The sequence below is a fragment of the Megalobrama amblycephala genome, linkage group LG2 (assembly GCF_018812025.1).
Source record: "Megalobrama amblycephala isolate DHTTF-2021 linkage group LG2, ASM1881202v1, whole genome shotgun sequence".
Lineage (NCBI taxonomy): Eukaryota > Metazoa > Chordata > Actinopteri > Cypriniformes > Xenocyprididae > Megalobrama > Megalobrama amblycephala.
In genome coordinates this window covers 16145316-16171045 of record NC_063045.1, presented here as the reverse complement: position 1 = coordinate 16171045, position 25730 = coordinate 16145316, and the positions used below count along the sequence as shown (strand labels likewise).

The following is a 25730-nucleotide window of genomic DNA, read 5'->3' as shown; positions in this document are numbered from 1 at the left end:
GAATCTCAATGGTTCTGCGTAACACATGAGAATGAACCTCAAACATGTTGCGTAACACATGAGAATGAATCTCAATGGTTCTGCGTAACACATGAGAATGAACCTCAATGGTTCTGCGTAACACATGAGAATGAACCTCAAACGTGCTGCGTAACACGAGAATGAATCTCAATGGTTCTGCGTAACACGAGAATGAATCTCAAACGTGCTGCGTAAACACATGAGAATGAATCTCAATGGTTCTGCATAACATGAGATTGAATCTCAAACGTGCTGCGTAACACATGAGAATGAACCTCAAACATGCTGCGTAACACATGAGAATGAATCTCAATGGTTCTGCGTAACACATGAGAATGAATCTCAAACGTGCTGCGTAACACAGAATGAATCTCAATGGTTCTGCGTAACACATGAGAATGAACCTCAAACATGTTGCGTAAACACATGAGAATGAATCTCAATGGTTCTGCGTAACACATGAGAATGAACCTCAAACGTGCTGCGTAACACAGAATGAATCTCAATGGTTCTGCGTAACACATGAGAATGAACCACAAACATGCTGCGTAACACATGAGAATGAATCTCAATGGTTCTGCGTAACACATGAGAATGAACCTCAATGGTTCTGCGTAACACATGAGAATGAACCTCAAACATGTTGCGTAAACACATGGGAATGAATCTCAATGGTTCTGCGTAACACGAGATTGAACCTCAAACGTGCTGCGTAACACAGAATGAATCTCAATGGTTCTGCGTAACACATGAGAATGAACCTCAAACATGTTGCGTAACACATGAGAATGAATCTCAATGGTTCTGCGTAACACATGAGAATGAACCTCAATGGTTCTGCGTAACACATGAGAATGAATCTCAAACGTGCTGCGTAACACATGAGAATGAACCTCAAACATGCTGCGTAACACATGAGAATGAACCTCAATGGTTCTGCGTAACACATGAGAATGAATCTTATTAGTTCTTGCGGAAGCTCAAAGATGCTGTGACACAAGAATGAACCTCATTGGTTCTCGCATGTCAAGCAAGCATGATTGAGTTTCCGTTTACCATATCTGATGTTGTGCGCTGAGGATTATTTATATGTGAATAAAAGCCTAAATTCAATGTTAATTTTATAAAGAGTATAATTTTATATCATGTCTCTTCAGAAAATTCAGACTAAATCGATCTCTTTATGAATATTTTGAAGCGTCAAAGTGGTAGTTGTGTGCACTGTCAGTGTCTTCATTTGTGTTTTGAAGATGAACAAGTCTTATGGGCTTGGAACGACGTGAGGAAATGATGACAGATTTTTAATTGTTAAAGGGTTAGTTCACCCAAAAATCTATGACAATTATTTATTCATGGTATACTATTTGATTAAACTTTATAGGCTGTGATAGCTGGTAGATTTTGAATGAATATGGGACACATCTGATGGCCAGCTGGTCTATAAGAATGAACCTTTTTTTTAAACCTGTTTTGATATTTATGGATTGCGTTTCTAAGACTTTCATGGCTCCATCACAAAGAAGTAATAAAAAATAATTCTGAAGGATCATTGACTGAAGACTGGAGTAATGATGCTGAAATTCAGCTTTGCATTACAGATATATAAGTATATAAATGAGTATATTTGAATCATGCAGAGCCCAAACCACAACAAAATGAGAAATGCTCCAATAAGTGTTGATCTATAGAAGCTTCTAATGTCTATAGTGTCATCTGTATGTGCCAGACAGTTAGTGGTTAGATGGACGTCGTAATCTAAGCATGTGCCTTTGCCTCTGCCACTGCTGCAGTCAGTCTCAAGAACACAATTAATCAGTCCCTGCCCCTTTATGTGACACAGGTGAAATATGTTTTTAAAAAGTCAGTCATCCATGGAAGAGTGTGTGCGAGAGAGAAATACAGGGCATGAATGCAAAGAATAAGGCATGCCAGTGTTTGGTATGCAGTCATCTCACTTTTTCTCTCTCTCCCCTGCATGCTGTATGAAGTGTCAGCATGGCAGGCTATTGAAACAGGGTTATTGTTGCCTCTCTCTTTGTCCCACTGCATGTTTTTTTTTTTTTTTTTTTTTTTTTTTTTCCTCAAGCTCTCGCAGGCTTTTTCAGTACTCAGAAAAAAATCACGTTCCCTGACATGAGCTTTCTCCATCTACACATTAATCTCTTTTAAGTAGTTTTATTAACTAAAAACGTGTGTATATTATATTATATTATATTATATTATATTATATTATATTATATTATATTATATTATATTATATTATATTATATTATATTATATTGGAGCTGAATAACTGAGGGATTTGTGACAACTTTAAAAGGGAAGAATTTGCTGAGCAGTTGTGTGTGTGTGTGTGTGTGTGTGTGTGTGTGTGTGTGTGTGTGTGCGTGTGTGCGTGTGTGCGTGTGTGTTTCTCTCTCCCTGCAGGCAGAGATCGTGAAGAGATTAAATGGGATCTGTGCTCAAGTCTTGCCTTACCTGTCTCAAGAGGTACAGAGAGATAGCAGCATTACCTCAGCTTTTAGTTTATAGCATTACATGTCGTCTTAAATGCTCAGTTAGTCTGATTTGATTTTAATGAATTTAATGTGAATGTGGGATCTTAAGGAGCATATAGTATGAGATGTGATTGTGATTGTTGTTTTTTTTTCTTCAGCACCAGCAGCAGGTTCTGGGGGCAATAGAGAGAGCCAAACAGGTCACCCCACCAGAGATGAACTCCATCATACGGGTACGGGCTCATGTGGGCGACACACAGGTTTATACAGATAGCAGATGTTTATGGAAATGCATCTGAATGAGTTTATGGTCTAATTATTTATAAAGAAATCCATTATTAATTATTTTTGTGCATTGTTGCTGTGCATTTATATGGCTCTCTGAATATGTTAACTCAAAAAAAAAAGTATAGGAACAATTTTCACTGAGAAATTGCTAGTAAATTTCACAAATTTACTACAAAGAGATAGTAAGTAACACATTAAATTAAACAAAATTTTGAAGTAGAAAGACTAAATAGTATTATCTTGTAAAATGTACACAAATAACCTTTGTTTTATTTACAACTTCAAAAAATATTTTGCAGTGCATGTCGATAACTACATTCATTTTGCAACAGCATTGACAGTAAAAAATAAATAAAATAAAATAAAGCCATGAGAGGATATGCAGTGTAACTTTTTACCACAATTAATAGAGTATTAAATAAAACATAAAAGACCCTATTAAATAACAGCAATGATTTAAAAAGTACCTGTGTTCAATAACTAATTGCATTTATTAATATTAAAGTCCCCCTGTAGTCAATTATTGTATCCCTTAAAACTCATCTTTGATCACCAAAATGACATTTAAAAAAAATTAAAGTGAAAAAAAATTTGTCTTGCCTTAAAATAGCTTGAATGTAACTCTACACCCTTGCCTCATTTAATATACACAGATCAATGAATATACAAATTAGCCCCGCCTCCACTCACTCACGCCAGCTCGGAGAGTCTAATGTTGCTATAGTGACGAGCAATTTGTTGTTTGTGTTGTGGATATTTAAGAAAAAAGCTTGCTTCGCTTCGTATATTCAGTTTAATTTCTGACTCTTAAATTGTGTTTTAAATTATGAATTGGTAAAATGCCTTTGCAAAACGGTCTGAATCCACTCGCATTTGTTTGGACTGCTCTCTCACTGAATCACCTGAAGCGATTTCTCAGTAAAACAGAAAGTATGGAGAGAACAAGCAGCTGTTTTCCTCTGTGAAGATGCACTAAATGGATGTTTGACAATTTCGTTGCTTTTTGGAGTTCAGATTTAAAAAAACATTCAGATGAAATCCTGCAGGTGCCCGTGCCTTCTCCGTACATGAAATAAATGCACATCCTTGAATGAGCGCAGATTTCCAGCGTATTTACTTGAAGTTATCAGGTAGGCTAATATCTATGGTTTGATCCATTCCAGAGGCGGCCAAAATCAGAATTTATAATGGACTGAATAGCTCTCTCAGAACTTGACGTGCGATTCCACACTGACTGACTGATTATGAATCACGGTCACATGCACACGCCCAGACCAATATTGTTTTAGCTTTGTTTTATAGTATTAAAATATTTCGACAGACAAAAACATGAACTTTACTTTGGCTTTACTTCAAGTCAGCTGTCACTTTACTTTGGCGCAAGCCCCTATGCACTCGCACACTTGGCACAGCCCTTGCGACGGTTCTGTCATTCATTAATATGAATTAATATAGATAGCCTTTTGCTTGACTACATTATCAAACAGCTAATAATGTGTTGCTAATGTTACACAAACCATGTTCCTGTTCTTCATCTCAGACAGAGTCAGACAGCTGCCTTCTAACAATCAGTATCCTTACAAATGCTTTGAGCAACTCGGAACGTCAGTGGAGAAAGGCTTATAGTTCATCATAACATCGTAATAGACTCACTATATTGCTAAATCTACACAATTTTTCATATCAACAGAAAATTTACCAGGATAACCTGGCTTCCCTCGAGACTTTCCTGCTTCAGAGCAGCCATAGTTAATGATATGCTAAAGTCTGCCGGCACGTTGTTGTGATTGGTTACGAGGTAGTCTGTGACGTCACAAACAACACCGATTTCAAACCACGGGTTTTAGACTGTCTTTGGTTTACTGCAGTTTCAAACATAAAATACTCAGCAATGGTGCTGACTTATGAATTTGCACATGGTTTGTCTTAAATCATATTTAAAAACACTACATAGACATATAAACAACTTTAAAGGGATAGTTCACCCAAAAATGAAAATTTGATGTTTATCTGCTTACCCCCAGGGCATCCAAGATGTAGGTGACTTTTTTTCTTCAGTCGAACGCAAATTATGATTTTTAACTGCAACCGCTGCCCTCTGTCAGTCAAATAATAGCAGTGGATAGGAACTTCAACTATAACAGTAAATAAACCTTGCTTAGACAAATCCAAATTAAACCCTGCGGCTCGTGACGACACATTAATGTCTTAAGACACGAAACGATCGGTTTGTGTGAGAAACCGAACAGTATTTATATCATTTTTTACCTTTAATACACCACTATGTCCAACTTCGTTCAGCTTCCGGTGTGTGAGGTCTGATCGCGCTCTGACAACGGAAGTGTTGTCTCGCGCTCATTGAAGTATATGGGCGAGACATCACTTCCGTCGTCAGAACGCGTTTTTTGACCTCACTAACAGGAAGCTGAACGGAGTTGGACATAGTGGTGTTTTAGAGGTAAAAAATGATATAAATACTGTTCGGTTTCTCACACAAACCGATCGTTTCGTGTCTTAAGACATCAATGTGTCGTCACGAGCCGCAGGGTTTAATTTGGATTTGTCTAAGCAAGTTTTATTTACTGTTATAGTTGAAGTTCCTATCCACTGCTATTATTTGACTGACAGAGGGCAGCGGTTGCAGTTAAAAATCATAATTTGCGTTCGACTGAAGAAACAAATTCACCTACATCTTGGATGCACTGGGGGTAAGCAGATAAACATCAAATTTTCATTTGTGGGTGAACTATCCCTTTAAAAACTTGATTTTCACCACAGGGGGTCTTTAATAAATAATAATCATGGTGCAATAACTGTTTACTAAGGAACATAGGTGAAATAAATAAATAGATGCTATTATTCAAAAGTTTGTAAAAATTAAAAAAATTAAAAAATAAAATAACTGTTTCCTAATTTAATATATTTTAAAATGTAATGTATTCTTGTGATTTGCATTTTCAGCAGCCATTACAATAGAACGTTCAAAAGAAAAGCATTTATTTGAAATCTTTTGTATTATACATATCTGTACTGTCACTTTTGATCAATTGCTGAAAAAAACTTTTAATCTTACTCACCCCAACCTTCAGAATGGTAGTGTATATAGATTTGATTCATTAATTTAGAATTTGCAGGTTCACCCAATCAAACTTTTGAGATGAAACTATATATTATAGTAATGTTGTAAGTGCAAAGTAAACTAAAGCTGGGTGCACACTGTGCGATTTATAATAGTCCTTTCCGATTGTTGTTCGTCAGACTGTACGAACATGATCCTCATGTCACACTGTGGGATCTCAGCTGTCATTAATGTCAGACTGTACAACAGTCAAGATGCATTAAAAACGGACGCGTGCTTGAAAACTTTTACATCATCAACCCATACACGCTCGGTGGCTGTGAGCTGCATTACACATGGGACTGAAATGGTGGCTAACAAAGAAATCTCTAGCATTTTGATCACGGCTTGTCTTAAAAAAACCAAGACAATTTGACATTCATCGCGAACATGTCAAACTAGCAATCAAAAACTACAGATTTTAGCCTGGGATTATAGAAATCTTTTAGGATTCTCAAAATTTGTCTCAGATGACCAAATCGTGACCAAAATCGCACGGCGTGCACCCGCCTTAAGAGAGTGTAACAAAATGTTAGAAATGACAGAAGTAACAAGACTATGTGTGTGTTGTGTAGCAGCAGCTCCAGGCTCACCAGCTCTCTCAGCTGCAGGGGCTGGCGCTGCCCATGACCCCTCTCCCTCTTGGTCTCAGCCAACCGGCCGGCCTCCCCGCAGTCACCTCCAGCTCCGGCCTCTTCTCCCTCTCCAGCATCCTGGCCTCTCAGGCCCAGCTGGCCAAGGAGGACAAGAGCACACGCGAGACATCCGACAGCCACCGCGAGGAAGACGGAGACAAGTCCGACTAGTCGCCCGCCAAACCCGTTCCTTCGTCCAGTCATCATCGAGCAGAGGCACTTGTTCCCCTTTTTCTTTTCCTTCATTTTCCACTCTTTTTCCATCTTTCTATCTTCCCTCTAAATTGCTACCGTGTTCACATACCTAACGTCATTCGTTCTGGATCATTCCACCAGCTTTCTATATGTATCTATACCAATCCACCTTTTTATTGTGTTACGGATGCTTGATTTTATTTTATTTACACCATTTCTTGCCTGCGTGTATGTATATATCTATCTAAATATATATATATATATATATATATATATATATATATATATATATATATATATATATATATATATATATATATATATATATATATATATATATATATATATATATATATATAAAATTGTATATTTCTTATGCTCTTTGTGGAAATGGTCTACAAAATGGTGCGACCGTTAATGGACCATCGACCCTTCAGTAATAATTCCTCTTTGTTGTTTTTTTCCCCCACTCACTTTCTTCCTCTTAAAATCTTTCACCTTTTAAAGCTACAATCTACAATAACTGAGTCAAAAGCACTTTGGCCCTAGGCAGTAACTCTGAGACTAAAAGCAACTTTGCATCTAAAAACTTAGCCGCAGCATAATCCATTTAGCGTTTAAAGGATCGGTGTTATTGTTCGAAGGCACGGCTGTTGCATCTATCCTACCTTAAAAGGATAGTTCAAGTAAAAATTAGGTTTCATTTTTATGTTGTTCCAACCTTATTTTACCTACATTCTTCCGTGGAACACAAAAGGAGACGTTTTGAAGAATGTTCACACTGGTGAATGGACACACTCTAAGCTTCATAAGTGACTAAAAAAATCCTAGTCCATATATTTTAAATGTTCTGAAGACATTTGTTTCATTCATTGGAAATTTTGCTTGATAGCGTCACCATTTTTCTTTTTTTCTTTTCTTTTTTGTATGGAAAAGACCAGCTCCGACATTCCTCAAAAAACATCTTTTGCACTTCATAAAAGAAAGTCTTACAGATTGACATGAGAATGAGTAAAGGTGATCAAATATTCATGCTGTTTCAAACCTGTTTGACTTTTCTTCTGTGGAACACAAAAGGTGATGTTTTGAGGAATGTCCAAGCTGTTCCTTTCTATACAATGAAAGTGAATGGGGACCAAAATATAAACTATTTAAGCATCACAGAACTAGTCCACGTGACTCCTATATTACATTCCAAGTGATCTGAAGCCATTCACTGGAATTATTCACTGGAAATTTTGCTTGATAGCTGTGGTCACCATTCACTTTCATTGTATGGGAAAGAGCAGCTTGGATATTGCTCTAAACATCTCCTTTTGTCTTCCACTTAAGAAAGTCATACGGATTTGGAATGACGTGAGGGTGAGTAAATTACTTCCTGTTGTTTCAAACCTGTTTGACTTGCTTTTGTTCTGTGAAACACAAAAGGTGTTTTAAGGAATGTCCAAGCTGCTCCTGTGCATACAATGAAAGTGAATGGGGACCAAAGCTGTCAAGCTTCAAAACATTGCTTGAACATTGCCCAAAAACATAAAATATAATGTCATACAGGTTTGGAACAACATGAGGGTGAGTAAATGATGACAGAATTTCCAATTTAGGGTGAACTGTCCTTTCAAACCGCTTGATGAAACGTGATGAATAATGTTGAAATGAAGAAAGAGCATTTCTACAAGGCCCTTCAACGTACTGTATATCTATCTACCTGCTTGCCTGATTTCTAATGTGTTTGGAAGCTGTGTTGTGCTGTCTTAGACAGAGAATATTAGATGAATCCTCTGAGAAGCTAGCTAACCTGCTCACCAAGTGAAAAGGGATGCTGTTTAAAAGATATTTTTGGTCTTTTTTTTTTTTTTTAATAGTAATGTTGAATGTCTACATGGTTAAAGTCATGTTGTTTTGTTTATAAGGTAAGTTGTAAGAGAAAGGTATTTGAAAAATTAGAAGCACCTTCTTTTAAAAAAGTCATTGTTTTGATCGCACTACAGAAAAAGGAAGTATGTGAAATCATATGCATGATGTATAACAAGCCCTCCCAACAAAGAGAAAAGAAATTCATAGCACACTGCCTCCTTAAGTTGTCTTAAGGTAAAAGCTAGGATGCAAACATATGCGTTTTTCAAAAAAAGTCTCCCGGTGTGATATTGTTGTATGTAGTATGAGATTCTACCAAGAGGGGGCAGTAAGTCCATAGCAAGTCCACACTAACACCCTCAGGGTCATGTCAGTTTAGAGTTGTGCTATTTTAAGTGTCCTATGTATGTTTCTGCAGACATATGATATAAAATATGCTTGTTTTGACATGCCCACGAAATAAATAACTGTTCTAGCATCTATTCAGTTAGAAGTATGCATCAAGAAAAAGCTTTTTTTGTGTGTGTCATAACTGTAACTTGCAGCTATAGCAGTATTCTAGTCATAGATTGTTGCGTTTTCAAGTCTGTTTTCTCATTTTGATCTATTCTGGAAATTAAAACCAGATATATCACGGCTTTTTTTCTTCTTTTAGGTCTATGCTTTTTGACTGTCATTGTCTGGATGCTTTAGATTTGGTTTGTCCAAAATCGTAGACGCATTTAAACTAGTGCTGTCAAATCGATTAATCGCGATTAATCACATCTAACACAAAAGTTTCTAAATATACAGTATGTGTATATATACGTATATATATGCATCTAACATATATAGAGTATGTATATATTATATATATTTACAAACTTTTATGTTGGATGCGATTAATCGCGAATAATCGATTTGACAGCACTAGTTTAAACTATATTGGATTAAGGAGTTAAGCTGCTTCCTAAACTTGTGTTAATGAGACGGTGCACTGTTTTTCAGTTAAATGCCAGAATTATGGCAGTGCCAACATTAGAAAACATAAATTAAAGGCCACCTAATGATATCGTAGTGCTTTCAAAACAAATGTGCTCACATTTTTTATTGGTACAATGTTTTCTGTTCGATTCTGCCAGTGTATTTATGATAGAAGTGCCAGGATTTATCCTTGTGGCTTGCTACATATGCTCAAATCTATTGTTTTGTTTTGTTTTTTTTAAGGACAAAAAGTAGTGGTCGCTGCGTAAAATGTTAAGAGTTCAAAATCAGATCTAGACAAATGCAAAGTGTTTTGCTATAAAGGTGGGCCGCGGTGTACTGTATGTGTACGTTATACATAGACCTAAAGCTTTATGTGCAAACGGATGCTTTCGTGTCAGTCTTGAATGATACGTCTGTGTTTTAGAGGACTCTTAACTTGTGAGGCACTTGAGAACAGGTTGTCGCCCCATCATCCTTTCTTTCCTTCTTGAACCCCCGACAGCCCTCTCCTCCCAGAATTCATTGCTTGCCTTTTGACATTTCTTACAAGCATTGTAAGCATTCTGTGCTTTATAAAAGTCTTTTCATTTGTTTGTTTTTTGACTCCTAATTTTATGTATATTGTACAACCTACAGTGCAAAAATAATTGTGTTATAAAATAGCTTCATTCCATATTAAAACAAAGTACATAAACATTTACTATACATAAATGGAAATTTCTGCAGTAAGGAAATGCTTCTGGTGCCTTACAAATAAAATCAATCAAATCAATGTAGACAATGTCAGTGTTTTTATTTTTGTTCTTTGTGTCCTTGTTGGATTTGGGATTACAGGTATGATGATAATTTCTTGAAAAAAAATGGGTTTTTTTTTTTAATCTACCAGCAGCTTTAATTTTAATGTTCATTTTAAGCCCCCCACAAATTTAAATTAAGCTTATATTAAGTTAGTAATTTATATCTTTAGATGTTTTTGTTGTTGTTGTTGTTGTTGTTGTTGTAGTAGTAATATTGTTGCAGTACACTTGTTGTGTGTCATGTTAATTTTGATGGAGAAAAACAAAAACAAATTTTCATTACTATAATGGAATATAAAGTTAATAATTTGTTGTTTTGCATTATGGTAATAAGTGAGCGCTTTGCGTTATATTTCATGTTCGTTTTAAGAAACAAATTTTAATGTCAACATTAAAATTATTATACTATAACAAAATGAATTTATATATAATGTCATGCCAATTTTTTTTGTTTTTTTTAAACGAAAATTTATAAAATTGCAACTAATATTTACTTAAAAGCATTTGTGCACCATTTTGGAACAGTATATTCAACAAAATGAGCAAGATATTTTTCACTTCCAAAGGTTAATTGGGTTTAAATGCTTTAGATCATCATTTTATCACCATAAATAAAGAATTAAAGGTGCTAAAGAGGATGTTTTGTTTTATAAATTTTTGCAATATTACTTGAAACTGTCTTTACTAACTGATAAAAGACTATTTATTAGGTGCACTGAAAGGAATAATATCAATATACATCATCTGTGCACGATGTAGGGCCTTAAAAACATCAGCCAATCGTTTACGCGATCATCGCGTAAACGATTGGCCCTCTGGCTTGTCAATCACTGCCATTACGTTCCTTGTGAGAGACGTGCGCGGATTGGCCCTCTGGCTTGTCAATCACTGCCGTGACGTTCCTTGTGAGAGACGTGCGCGGATTGGCCCTCTGGCTTGTCAATCACTGCCATGACGTTCCTTGTGAGAGACGAGTGCGGCTGCGCGCTCCAGTAACTTTCCACACTCTACAGGCGCCGCATGCAATGTTTTTGTCAGGAGACAGGAGTAACAACTGCAGATTATGAGTTACCTGCGGTGAGTCCGACATAATGAATCCACTAACACGACACAGCGAATGCCGGTGGTAAACAAACACTCGTGTTCCAATACTCGTGCACGAGTTTTGGGAGGCGTTCCCTCAAAATGAGCTGTGAAGGAGGGGGGTTGTTCTTATGCATGCGCTCATTTCAAAAACTCAGTAACAGTCTTTGGTTTCTCAGTCGACGAAAAGATCCTCTTTAGCACCTTTAATTGCCAGTAGAGTAATTATAGCACTGATCAGAATCATTGAGATATAAACACTGCAGAGTGGCTATAACCAGATGTTTTACTAAAGTGACATCTATGCTTGACGTTTAACACTTCAGATGAAACCCCCTCTGGATTTTGTTCATTGAAAAATTACAGTCTATGGTTCTATGTCAGTCTAGTTTCCTTTACAGTAACAGATGGATGACTTTTCTTCCTGTTATGAATCGTGTTTATTTGTGAAATCCAGACATCATGATGTTTTAATCAGGGTGTTGGAGATGCTGATTTGGTTTCATAAGCCGCCGTCAGTCAGTACCTCTCAGTCTAAATGTGACAGTGTGATCTGTGGGTTTTTTTCTGCGTCTCTCTGGTACACACACTCCCTCGTGATTGTGGTTTTTGAATGACAGTCTGCCCTTGTCTCTGTGTATGAGCGCCTGGCAGCTCTCTCTCTCATTCTCTCTCGCTCTTTCGGTCTCAAACTCTCACAGGATTTCTCTGGATCTGAGCCCAGTGCTTAAATAAATATGAAAGTGCCCTATTTTCTGTTAGAACGCTGTCAGAAAGGCAGGGCTTTGTTTATTTTGCTTCACTTTCTCGCGTTTAGCACAATGGTTTAATGCTTAAAAGCTGTTGTGATCAATTTACAGAGCGGAATGAGATCAAGCCAGCTTTAAAGATTAAAATGGATCACAATATAAAATAAAGTTGCAAGCATACGGGTGAATCTCACAGAAACTGGCTACATGTTCAGGTCACATTTGCCTGAAATTCAAAACAATCAAACAAAACGTTTAAAATGTATATAAAATATACATATGTATACATGTATAAAATTTGTTTTTATTTTACATTGGATAAAGCCCATCATACAAATGTATTTTTAAGTATTTATGCATCATGTAAGTATTTGTTGTGCCTTTAATTATTGTAGTTTTATATATTAAAACAACCTAAAACCAAATGTATATAATTAATTTTAATAACTGTGACACACCTGGACATGTTGAGGTGTTTTTATTTGTGTATGATTTGATTGTAATTCTAATTATTCTGAGTGATTTTATAAATACTCTCATTACTGAAATGCAGTAATTTTATTACAGTAAGATTTGTTTTTAATTTAAATCAGCATAAATTAAAGGCTTCTATGGTGTATAAATACTTAAAATACAGTTTAAGTAATATACAATTAAATGTTATTGTATTTTTATTTTTAAGAAATGGTGTATAATTTATAAAATGCAATAAAAATAAATAAATGTGCTTAATTGTCATAATCTTTTTGCTGACATTAAACTGTTTTATTTACCATTGACATCCGTTGAACGAACAAAAAATATGAGGCATTTCTCAAATTTGTTCCACATAAGAAAGTAAGTCCGACAGGTTTAAAACTACATGAGGGTGAGTAAATGATTACTAGTCTTTAATACCCATTTAAAACCCATTCATCTCATGTTTAATTGTAATTGCAGTTTAAATGCATGCCATATCTGAGCCACAATAAAATATGAAAATATATCTAAATACCAATTCGGATGCAACATCTGAAAAAGAAATCACGGTCATTGTAGCCTGAAAGTTTGCATAAAAAATACAATGTTGAATCAAATAAATTATTTCTCCAAATGTCTTTTTGATGTGTTTCTCATTTAACACAATAATGACTTAATATTATCTTTTGGGGGTCATTTCTCAGCCAAATTTGATGTGCGATTTAATTTGATTAATTAATCATTATTACAATTTTTATATATTTTATATATATATATATATATATATATATATATATATATATATATATATATATATATATATATATATATATATATATATATATATATATATATATAATTACATACATACACACACACTGTTATTAGGCAAGTTGATTTTCTGATCAGATTTTTTTTTTTACAGGTACATTTTTACCAATTCCAAACCACATTAATCTTAATAACTGCTATTAATTTTGTATTTAATCATTTATAAGTGATATATAATTGTTCATTAAGGCTGGAAATGAAAAACGCCTTATATATAGGTGTGCCTAATTATTAGGCAAGTTTTCTTTTACAGGTAAAATGAGCCAAAAAAGAGATTTTACTCAGACTGAAAAGTCAAAAATGATTAAATGCCCATGAGAAGGATGCAATACTAATGTAATACTAGAAATTGCAAAGTTAAGGCATGACCATTGGACAGTGAAATGCTCATTGGGTCAGCAGGGTCAGACAAAATCAGGTGGAGAAGAAAAGGCACATGTTAACTGCAAACGAATTAAGAATAAAGGTGAAGAATTAAGTGTGAAACCATCAGGAACCCTTTAGTCTCCAGCACCAACATTTTCCAGAACTGCAACCTACCAGAAGTGCAAGGTGTCAGGATCTCAGAGACTGAGGTTAGGCACGAAAACATTTGGTATTAATCAAAATGAATAAAAACTGAAATGCAATCTCAAACTTTTATGCAAACATGTAATAATTAAACATATTAAATTTCACAAATATATCTTATTTTATTAACCAATGTCTTTGCTGTTGACCTTCAATGATCTAATTCAACCATACTAATAAGCAAAAATTAATTTAGATTAGATTTAGAAATAAGAGTGTTGAACTTCTCCTGCATCCTATTCTTCTTTAAAGGTGCCCTAGAACTTTTTTTAAAAGATGTAATATAAGTCTATGGTGTCCCCTGAATGTGTCTGTCAAGTTTCAGCTCAAAATACCCCATAGATTTTTTTAAATTAATTTTTTTAACTGCCTATTTTGGGGCATAATTAGAAATGCGCCCCTTTAAATGCTTGTGCTCTCCGCCCCCTCCCGAACTCTCGACTCTATCATTGCATAAAGTTCACACAGCTAATATAACCCTCAAAATGGATCTTTACAAAGTGTTCGTCATGCATGCTGCATGCATACATCAGATCATGTGAGTATAGTATTTATTTGGATGTTTACATTTGATTCTGAATGAGTTTAAGGCTGTGCTCCGTGGCTAACGGCTAATGCTACACTGTTGGAGAGATTTATAAAGAATGAAGTTGTGTTTATGAATTATACAGACTGCAAGTGTTTAAAAAATTAAAATAGCGACGGCTCTTGTCTCCGTGAATACAGTAAGAAACAATTGTAACTGTAACCACATTTAACAGTACATTAGCAACATGCTAACAAAACATTTAGAAAGACAATTTACAAATATCACTAAAAATATAATGTAATCATGGATCATGTCAGTTATTACAACACTGGTAATGCTAGCCAAATTATGACAGAAAAAATGGATGCTTTGTAAAATTGCGTTAAATATTTGTAATGTGTTAAACTGAAAAAATTAATCACATGCGTTAATGTGCTAATTTTGACAGCACTAAATATGTACACACACACACACACACACACACACATATATATATATATATATATATATATATATATATATATATATATATATATATATATATGTATATGTGCGTATATGTATATATATATAATACACATATATATATATATATATATATATATATATATATATATATATATATATATATACACATATATACATATATTATACACACTTTATTACTTTCTTTTAATTCTTTGGATGGGATGACATGGACACGATCTTGACCCATTTCATGAGATTCGTCTGTATAGTGATTCACCTCACATTTTCTGCTTAGGTTGGCGGATTTCCTGTGTCAAGCGTGGAAAGAGAGATGGGCGGAAGGGTGATTATTAAAAGACGAGAGGCTGTTGATTAATCATGATTGACTCACTCTCTCTCAGGGTCTCACTCTCTGTGTGTCTCACTGCTTGATAATGGAGACACATTCTGTTCTGGTTTATTCATGTGAGCTGTCAATCCTTTTCTCTCTCGTTCTGTCTTTCTCGTTATCTTTGTTCTATTCCTTCAAGCTCACACCAGACTCATCATCCCATTGTTCTTTTTTTCCACTGTCTTTTTTTTATCCCTTCTTTCTTTCTGGCGATGGCCAGAGCACTCATCTTAATCTTCATTTTTCTTTTTACCCTCTTGTCCTGTGATCTCTCTTTCTCTTTCTCTCTCTCTCTTCGTTGACTCACTGCTTGCAGAATTGAACCATGGGAGAGAAGGACTGTCAGACTGTTTTTCTAATCCTTCTCTTTTCTCATCCATCCACTCCTCTTTTCTCATTCTGCCTCTCCTGTAAATAGAAAGCACTACTTGGCCGACAGCTCTGAGATTTGAGAGCATTTATCTCAGGACAAAAAAAAAATCCCCTAAACAATAGAATGCAGAGAGAAGGATGACCTTAAAATATACTGGTCTGGAATCAAATTAATTCCTGGTTGCACACATCTTTCCCACAATGCACTAGTAAGGTAACTGCTATTTTGGGGTTAGTTTTGCTGAGATGCATATTTAGATATACTTAGTTATTTTTTCAAGTAGAAATGTTTCAAGTTAAGGTCTACTATACTATACTATACTATACTTTGAACTGTGTTATCAGTGCTAACATGCTAGCTCTCTCCAGGCCTTTGGAACATCTTTTCCCCCTGTATACTTCAGACTTCTTTATGGCACCACTCTAATTTATCAAGCACTGTTCTTCTCAATTTCTTACAGCATTTCTAGACATCAACTTCAACCTGTTAAGTTTAAGATTTATCTATTTAACTATTTTTATGATACTTTTCTCTTCCTCGTCCTTAAAGGTGCTAAAGAGGATGTTTTGTTTTATACATTTTTGCAATATTACTTGAAACTGTCTTTACTAACTGATAAAAGACTATTTATTAGGTGCACTGAAAGGAATAATATTAATATACATCATCTGTGCACGAGGTAGGGCCTTAAAAACATCAGCCAATCGTTTACGCGATGGCTTGTCAATCACTGTCATGACGTTCCTTGTGAGAGACGTGTGCGGATTGGCCCTCTGGCTTGTCAATCACTGCCATGACGTTCCTTGTGAGAGACGTGCGCGGATTGGCCCTCTGGCTTGTCAATCACTGCCATGACGTTCCTTGTGATGAGCGTGGCTGCGCGCTCCAGTAACTTTCCACACTCTACAGGCGCCGCATGCAATGTTTTTGTCAGGAGACAGGAATAACAACAGATTATGAGTTACATGCGGTGAGTCCGACATAATGAATCCACTAACACGACACAGCGAATGCCGGTGGTAAACACTCGTGTTCCAATACTAGTGCATGAGTTTTGGGAGGCGTTCCCTCGAAATTCTTATGCATGCGCTCATTTCAAAACTCAGTAACAGTCTTTGGTTTCTCAGTCGACGAAAAGATCCTCTTTAGCATCTTTAATGGATAAATTGGTTAACTGTCTAGTTGGTTGGAGTACTGTTGGAGTTGGTTGATGGTTTTATGTATTTTTAGATGTTTGACTGCCTCTTATCCTATATAGGAAGATATTATTTAGCTGGCTAAGTTGGACTTCTTTTATTATACTTTTCTGTCTTTTAAGGACTACTCCTCGTCCTGAATGGGTGGAAGATGTTAGTTAGTCAACCTTTAGGATACTTTTCTGTCCTAATATAAGCTTGACACTCTCTCATCCTGAATAGATGTTAGTTAGTTGGACTACTTTTGTGATATATAATGTCCTTTTAGAAGATTTACTGCCACTAATCCTGGATGAATAGTTAGTTAGTTAGTTAGTCAGTCAGTCAGTCAGACTAGATGGATAAATAGTTAGTTGACTAGTTAGTTAGTAGGACTTTTATGTCCTTTTAGGAGCTTGACAGTTTCTCATCCTAAATAGATAGATGTTAGTTAGTTAGTTAGTTAGTTAGTTGGACTACATTTATGATAATTTTATATCCTTTTTAGGAATTTGACTGCCTCTTCTCCGAGATACATATTTAGTTAGCTGACTATTTATTTGGACTACATTTATGTCCTTTTAGGAGCTTGAATGTCTCTCATCCTAAATGGATAGTTAGTTTAGTTAGTTAGTTAGTTAGTTAGTTAGTTAGTCAGCCTAGATGGATAAATATTTAGTTGACTAATTAGTTTATGATATTTAATGTCTTTTTTAGAAGATTTACTGCCACTAATCCTGGATGAATAAATAGATGTTAGTTAGTTAGTCAGACTAGATGGATAAATAGTTAGTTGACTAGTTAGTTGGACTACTTTTATGTCCTTTTAGGAGCTTGACTGTCTCTCTTCCCAAATGGATAGTTAGTTTAGTTAGTTAGTTAGTTAGTTAGCCAGTCTAGATGGATAAATATTAGTTGACTAGTTAGTTAGTTTGACTACCTTTATGATATTTAATGTCTTTGTGGCGAGGGGGGCGTGGTTTAGCGGGGTCTGCAGCAGGAGGGAGTGTCTGGGGATGTGCGGTGATTGAACGGGTTGAATGTAAATCACGAACACCTGTTTCTCGTTCCAGTAATTGGCGTGGAGACAGGATAAAACGCCAGGAGAAGCAGGAGCGTGTGAGAGAGAGAGGGACTGCTGACAGTCAGACTGAGTGAGCTGTGCTCGTGTCGTGGAGTGAAGCCCGTCCTTGGATGTGGAATTATTGAGTGTGCGTTGCACCGTCTTTTTGTTTATGTGTTTGATATTTTTCTCTGGTGAGAATAAAGACTGTCAGCAGCCCAAAGCCGATCCCTGTCCTCTTCCTTCCCATTACACAAAGAACCTTCATTACAGTCTTTTTTAGAAGATTTACTAATCCTGGATGAATAAATAGATGTTAGTTAGTTAGTTAGTCAGACTAGATGGATAACTAGTTAGTTGACTACTTGGACTACTTTTATGTCCTTTTAGGAGCTTGACTGTCTCTCATCCCAATTGTATAGTTAGTTTAGTTAGTTAGTTAGTTAGTTAGCCAGTCTAGATGGATAAATAGTTAGTTAATGACTAGTTAGTTGGACTACTTTTATGTCCTTTTAGGAGTTTGACTGTCTCTCATCCCAATTGGATGTTAGTTAGTCAACCTTTAGGATACTTTTCTGTCCTAATAAGCTTGACTCTTCCTCATCCTGAATAGATGTTAGTTAGTTGGACTACTTTTGTGATATATAATGTCCTTTTAGAAGATTTACTGCCACTAATCCTGGATGAATAGTTAGTTAGTTAGTTAGTTAGTTAGTTAGTTAGTTAGTCAGTCAGACTAGATGGATAAATAGTTAGTTGACTAGTTAGTTAGTAGGACTTTTATGTCCTTTTAGAAGATTGACTGCCACTAATCCTGGATGAATAGTTAGTTAGTTAGTTAGTTAGTTAGTTAGTTAGTTAGTTAGTTAGTTAGTTAGTTAGTTAGTCAATCAGACAGACTAGATGGATAAATAGTTAGTTGACTAGTTAGTTAGTAGGACATTTATGTCCTTTTAGAAGATTTACTGCCACTAATCCTGGATCAATAGTTAGTTAGTTAGTTAGTCAGTCAGTCAGACTAGATGGATAAATAGTTAGTTGACTAGTTAGTTAGTAGGACTTTTATGTCCTTTTAGGAGCTTGACAGTTTCTCATCCTAAATAGATAGATGTTAGTTAGTTAGTTAGTTAGTTAGTTAGTTAGTTAGTTAGTTAGTTAGTTAGTTAGTTAGTTAGTTAGTTAGTTAGTTAGTTTGTTTGTTTGTTAATTAGTTAGTTAGTTGGACTACATTTATGATAATTTTATATCCTTTTTAGGAGTTTGACTGCCTCTTCTCCTAGATACATATTTAGTTAGCTGACTATTTATTTGGACTACATTTATGTCCTTTTAGGAGCTTGAATGTCTCTCATCCCAAATGGATAGTTAGTTTAGTTAGTTAGTTAGTTAGTCAGCCTAGATGGATAAATATTTAGTTGACTGGTTAGTTGGTTAGTTTGACTTTTATGATATTTAATGTCTTTTTTAGAAGATTTACTGCCACTAATCCTGGATGAATAAATAGATGTTAGTTAGTTAGTTAGTTAGTCAGACTAGATGGATAAATAGTTAGTTGTCTAGTTAGTTGGACTACTTTTATGTCCTTTTAGGACCTTGACTGTCTCTCATCCCAAATGGATAGTTAGTTTAGTTAGTTAGTTAGCCAGTCTAGATGGATAAATATTTAGTTGACTAGTTAGTTGGACTACTTTTATGATATTTAATGTCCTTTTTAGAAGATTTACTGCCACTAATCCTGGATGAATAAATAGATGTTAGTAGTCGAAGCTGGAGTCAGAACTGAACTGTGAGCTTTTTTTTTTTGCCTCATTCATTATCGCTCTCTCTCTCACTCTCTCTCACTCTCTCTCTCTCTCTCTTGGTCTGGATGTGTTGATGGAGGAGAATCTGTTATTCCTGAAGAGCTCTTTCATCTGAAATTCTCATTCTTTATTCATTCGTTTACCGCCTCCTCCATCCATCAGGCGTCTGAAGTAGGAAAACACCTCGGGCTACCGGCACAATCCTGCCCTTTTGCCCTTCTCCCTCTGCCGTCTGCTGTCAATCCATCCATCCCTTCCTCTCCTGATCTGTCACTCTTTCCCATATTGTTCTTTCCATCTGCATCTGTCTGTATCTGCTTCAACTTTTCAACTCTTTCTCACCTCTCCTCTCTGTTACTTTTCTTAGACCTTTTCTGTCACTAGTCTCCCGATCTTTCCCAACTTTCTCTGAATGCAATTTAAGAGCCATTCTCAATTCTGGATGGTGTGCAACCCTGGTAAAACAAATGCCTGACTCACTTTTACTGGACAGGTACGGTTCATGTGCCGGGTGTAATAATGATGGGAGGGGCTTATGGGCCTGAATGAATCTCTGCTGGACGCCTCGACCTCACCTCTCTGTCCAAATGGTTTCCCACAAGGCTGTACTCTTTGCTACCGCCAAACAGCAGTGGCTGGGTGAATGGCATGTGGTCATTGTGTGGTCTGTTTATGCCGCTGGAGCGGTTGTGTTGCAGTCATAGACGACCTGGAATGGTAATGTGTGTGAGTGTGTAAAGACGGAGAGCCTGGCCAAGTGGAAGAACTCTGCTCATGTGGCTTAGCCGGTTCCGATTAAGCTTCTGTTCTCATGTTCGTATATAGTATACTATACTATATATATGAAATCTACCTCACAGTGCTAACTGAATCATGCTAACACCCCTGACGTCTTGGATGTACACAATATGTACAAAGTGTGGGTCAGTATTGAATATTATAAATATATGAAAAACCTTTTTCTGCTAAATTGGTAGTGTGGCATGACCAATGCGCATAAACGTCAAGAAAAAAAAAGTTATTTAACAAGGAAAGGTTAGTTAAGGTTGTAAAATGACATGTGGTGTGACTCCCCAAAAACATATTAATTACTGATATTTGTTTTTTAAAGAAACATTGAAAAGTCTTTGGAATTCATTTTGAAAATGATACAAAATCTGAATATTCCATGAATGAATGTAATATTTGATTTAAATGGTGATTTATACTTTAAAAAAAATGTTTGGTGACATCAACAAAAAAGGAAAATTGTTTCTGAATCATTAGATTTTGATGAAAAATTATGAAGTTGACCCTTTTTTTTTTTTAATTTTTTCTTTTTTTTTTACATGCACTAATGAAACATTCACAACAAGACCTGTAATATTGACGAAAGGTGAAGAGGAAAACACATTTCAGCTTTGCGAAAGTAAATATGGCCCTTTTTGATTTCATGTTGACTTCAATACAAAGCCATACTGTTTATTTGTGCACTTTAAATCCCAGGAACTGTAATTATACACACCCAAGGTTACATATATAAATCCCAGGGGAAATTATAACTTTAATCCTTAAAAATAAAATATATCCTCTGAAACTGTTTTATATTTTTGTAGCCTGACTTGTTTCCGTTCCTTCATTTTTCAGAATAGTAGTCAGTCAAAAGCAGTGCCTGAGGTTATTTTTTTCCCCGCCTGATATTTCCTTGCCTGATATTTCCTTACCTGACACTCCGGTATGAGCGTGCGTGAGAGTGAATAAGTGACAAACACAATCCAGCAGAGCAGCTTGTGAATGTTTGCTATAGACAGTCTCAAACTGTCCGAATATCAAATGTGATTTATAAGCCTACACTCAAAGTTTCACTACATACAATATTTAGTGTGATATATCAGCCAGAGCTGGAACAGAAGGCCCTCAAGGGCCCAACGAAGAACAGGTCATTGGCATCAAAGGGTGTTTGAGTCACAAAAATCGAGTGATGGCGAGGGAGAGATGAAGAGAGACTTAAAAATGACTTGAAGGATGATAAATCAGTGAGAAAGAAGAAGTGACTGTTGTGGTTGACAGTAAACAATATCTTCACTCTCACTGGTAGTTTTTTTTTTTTACTTTGTTGCATGCCTAGACATGCCCGCATCGAATTGTCATACAATATCAATATGAATGTGCTAATTAGTTAAAACTTTGCGTCGCGCCTAAATCACTAACTCAGTCGCTTTGTTCCTCTGTAATTAGCAGAGCAAAATCTCAAACGTGGCCACCACGCACTACGTCTCCTTTTCAAGTGTTAGCTGATTGAAAGCCAAACTAAGGGAACATTATGATCTCAAATATCATTTTGCAGCTGCACTGTGGTATAGTACATTCAAGCTTTAGTTTCCTCACAATGTGCGTTAAATGGCTGATGTCGAACGCTCTTGTAATTTTGATTTGCCTCTTTAATTCAAGGCTCCCAGCAGATGGAGTTATTTAGCTGGATTGTGATCTGTAATAGCCCATCGCACATACAGATAAACCATTTTTATTTCAACACTGTAATCCGGCACTGTTTCAAACAATAAAGGTTAATGCTGGAATCAAACCAAAAGAAAACTAAATTACTTGAAAGAGGAAAAGAGATGGAGATCAATAAGGTGGGAGAGAAAGAAAGTCAAAATGGAGAAGGATGACATTTTTTTTCATCCTCTTTTTCTGTGTGTTTTCCAGGATGGGTTAATGTTGTCTGTAACAGGCGGCATTCCCAGATGGAAGACTTTTAGCTGATGAACTTAATTGGCATGACATGGGCCGGGCACCGTGCCAACTGGCCAGACCCCTCTGCAGCTGCACATGGAGAGAGAACTTTCATCTCATTTATTTCCAAGATCCTTTCCTTGTCCAATTATGCTTTCAAAACAACAACAACAACAACAACAAACACTACATTATACTGTAAGACCTCTTGAAAGAAAGAAATACTTCAGTTGAAATTAAAATTGTGTCATCATTCACTCACCCTCATGTCGTTCTAAACCCTTATGATTTACTTTCTTCCGTGGAACACAAAAGAAGATATTTTGCAGAATGTTCAGTGCTCTTTTCCATACAAGGTAAACTAATGAAAACTAAAGTTGTTGAGCTCCAATACATCTCAAACGCTTTACTGCACAGGTAGCAGAGCACAATTACACGTCTGGCCGACCTAGATTCCTGATTGCTTAATATAAAAAAATTTAGGAATTGTTGATTTTTTTCTCTAGTCTAATTGATACATTGACCAATGCTGTGCGGTAAAATGCAACGGCTCTTTTCAAACTTATTGCTTTGATTAACGTGTTGGGCGTAACCTACGCTGTCATTTTCTTTGTGCGTGAAAGTTCATTAACCATGCGATGTCAATGGCGGATGCACAAAGTTTAATATTACGCTTTTTCAAAAAATCACGGAAAGATTAACGAGAAGGAGAAAAAGTGCCATCTACATCTGAACCTACTTCACCTACTTCACCTTTCCACGAGGAGACAGCGGGTGAAGCAGTACCTGAGGCGTCCCATTTCCAGGACATGCATATTTTATCACTGGACTGTAGTAGTGAGACTTCCACGACACAATTCAGCACAATGCCAAATTATAAACAACTTAAAATACTCTGTCATTTATGGTCATACAGATAAGAGTAAGACATCAATCGTTGTTTTTTTAATAACAACAACAACAAAGCCTCAGGCTGAAGAAAATGCAAAATCAATACAGTAGAGGGCGCAGCTCTAACAAACCTTTCAGCTCTGCTGCTATTCTGGATTGCACAAATATGATGTTTAACTAAAGTCATTTTTGCTTATTAGTATATTTTTAAAATGGATCATCGAAGGTCAGCAGCAAAGACATTAGTTAATAAAGTGTATTACTGCCCTCCACAGGTCAAAGTTTGAACTAATTGTTATATACTTGCACTAGCATATATCAACTTTGACCTGTGGAGGGCAGTAATACACTTAGCAGCGTCTACACTGCTGGAATTCAAATAGAGAAGAAGAAGAAGAGAGCTAGTTCAAGATGAGCATTTATTGTTAAAAAAACACATACATTTATTTATTTATTTATTTATTTTTTAGAAAATGAGCGAGATAAGACCCTTATTTCTCGTCTGGGATTGTGTAGAACGCTTTGAAGCTGCAATGAAACTGTAATTTTGACCTTCAACCATTTGGGCTCTATTGAAGTCCACTATAAGGAGAATAATCCTGGAATGTTTTCATCAAAAACCTTAATTTCTTTTCGACTGAAGAAAGAAAGAACATCTTGGATGACATGGGGGTGAATTAATTATCAGGAAATTTTAATTTGAAAATGGACTAATCCTTTAACAGCGCACACAACACCTCTGCACTTACTCACGATTTCTCTCAAGAACAAGAACAGTAACTTGAATTCATCGTTTGAAAAAATAAGTTAGATATTTTGTTGTAAATTGAAAAAGTAATGCGTCGCTTTACTAGTTACTTGAAAAAGTAATCCGATTACGTAACTCACACAATACTTGTAATGTTTTACCCTCAACACTGCAGAAGACATTTAAAAAACTTTGTGTGTATAGTTATATGATCCATTAGAAATATCATATACAGTCAAATATGCTAAAACCACCAAAAATAGGTCATAAATATGCTGTGCTTTAATGTTTACAGCCTTTATAAATATTTCTGTAAAAATAAAACAGATTTTTCACTTTCTCTCCTTACCAGACTGGATCTCAGAGGGGATTATGGGAAGGTAAAACGTGTCCTAAATAAAAGTCTGGTGCTGCTTCTCGCCGCATTGACCCACTAATGGAAGGAAATTAGGGTTATGGATTCTGAGGCCATGAGGGCCAGATACATCTGCTACAATTTTAGGATGTAACTGATTATGTTTAAATCCTGGAGGAGGCACAAAGCAACTGAGCCTACAGGCGTTTTTATTACGCCACGTTATTGGGGTACCTCATGTACGAATAATTATTGCAGACCAGACTGAATTTCAGATCTGGATTGTTCGTAACGATTGTGTGTTGCCTTTGTTTGCTGCATGCTGTGTCGTGTCCTCAGACTGAAACATGTGCCTATAATAAATCGCATAAATCCTCTTCTCTGCCTGTTAATTCACTTCCCCTATGAGTTTAAGCCGAGCTGTTTTTTAGGCCATTTAAACCACAAAATTCCCTCTGGATTCTCAAAACACGCTATCTGGAATTTTTCAGTGTTTACTCGCACTGTCTGGCCCTCAGGCAGAGCGCATACACTTTCTCTCTTCATCTTTCTTTCCTCTCTCTCATTCTGTTGATTATTTCACAAACCCTGTTTTCCTTCACAAGCTCTTTCCATTCTCTCTCTCTCTCACACACACACGCTACATCTGGTCACAAGAACCTCCGCCAGTGCATTTTACACTTACATAATGCACCAGAGTAAGACAAAGAGAAAGAGAGATGAAATTAGAAACGTAGCAGCGATTGAGCATCCATTGACAGATTCATTCAGCATCAGTTTGTGTTCAGTGCAGTCATGTGAAATTAAAATTGACCCTATTTACTTTCTTAATAAATGTTCCTATTCATATTGTGCATGTTATTGTAACAAATAAATGTCTCAAATGTAATAACGTGCTCTGCCTTTAAACGACTTTCTTTTTCTGATAATTAGCCAAAACTGTATGATAGTTTTTGGCTACTGTTGTAACATAAAATATGTGTGACCTTCAGCCTCAGCACTCACAGTCCAATCAATTTTGGATAAAGTCCCACCCTACTTTTCCCCCTCATTAAATATCCTATATGTACATCCTATTACAGAAGTAAATGGGTTGTGAATGCCATTTTATGATGATTTTAATACAGATTAATACATATTGATGTGTGTTCACTTT

The 25730-nt window shown here is 36.0% G+C and overlaps 1 protein-coding gene across 2 annotated transcripts in view; it reads left to right on the top strand.

Moving 5' to 3' along the window:
• tle5 (TLE family member 5, transcriptional modulator) overlaps positions 1-10347 on the top strand; it is a 40783-nt gene extending 30436 nt beyond the window's left edge. Inside the window, exons 5-7 of one of the 2 annotated variants that reach the window (XM_048183080.1) lie at positions 2449-2511; positions 2678-2752; positions 6504-10347. In XM_048183080.1, the coding sequence (XP_048039037.1) occupies positions 2449-2511; positions 2678-2752; positions 6504-6731 (366 nt within the window). In that variant the 3' untranslated portion in view covers positions 6732-10347. Of the gene's footprint in view, positions 1-2448; positions 2512-2677; positions 2753-6500 lie in introns of both variants that reach the window. The other variant, XM_048183079.1, reaches the window with a different exon arrangement.
• Positions 10348-25730: the final 15383 nt, after the last annotated feature.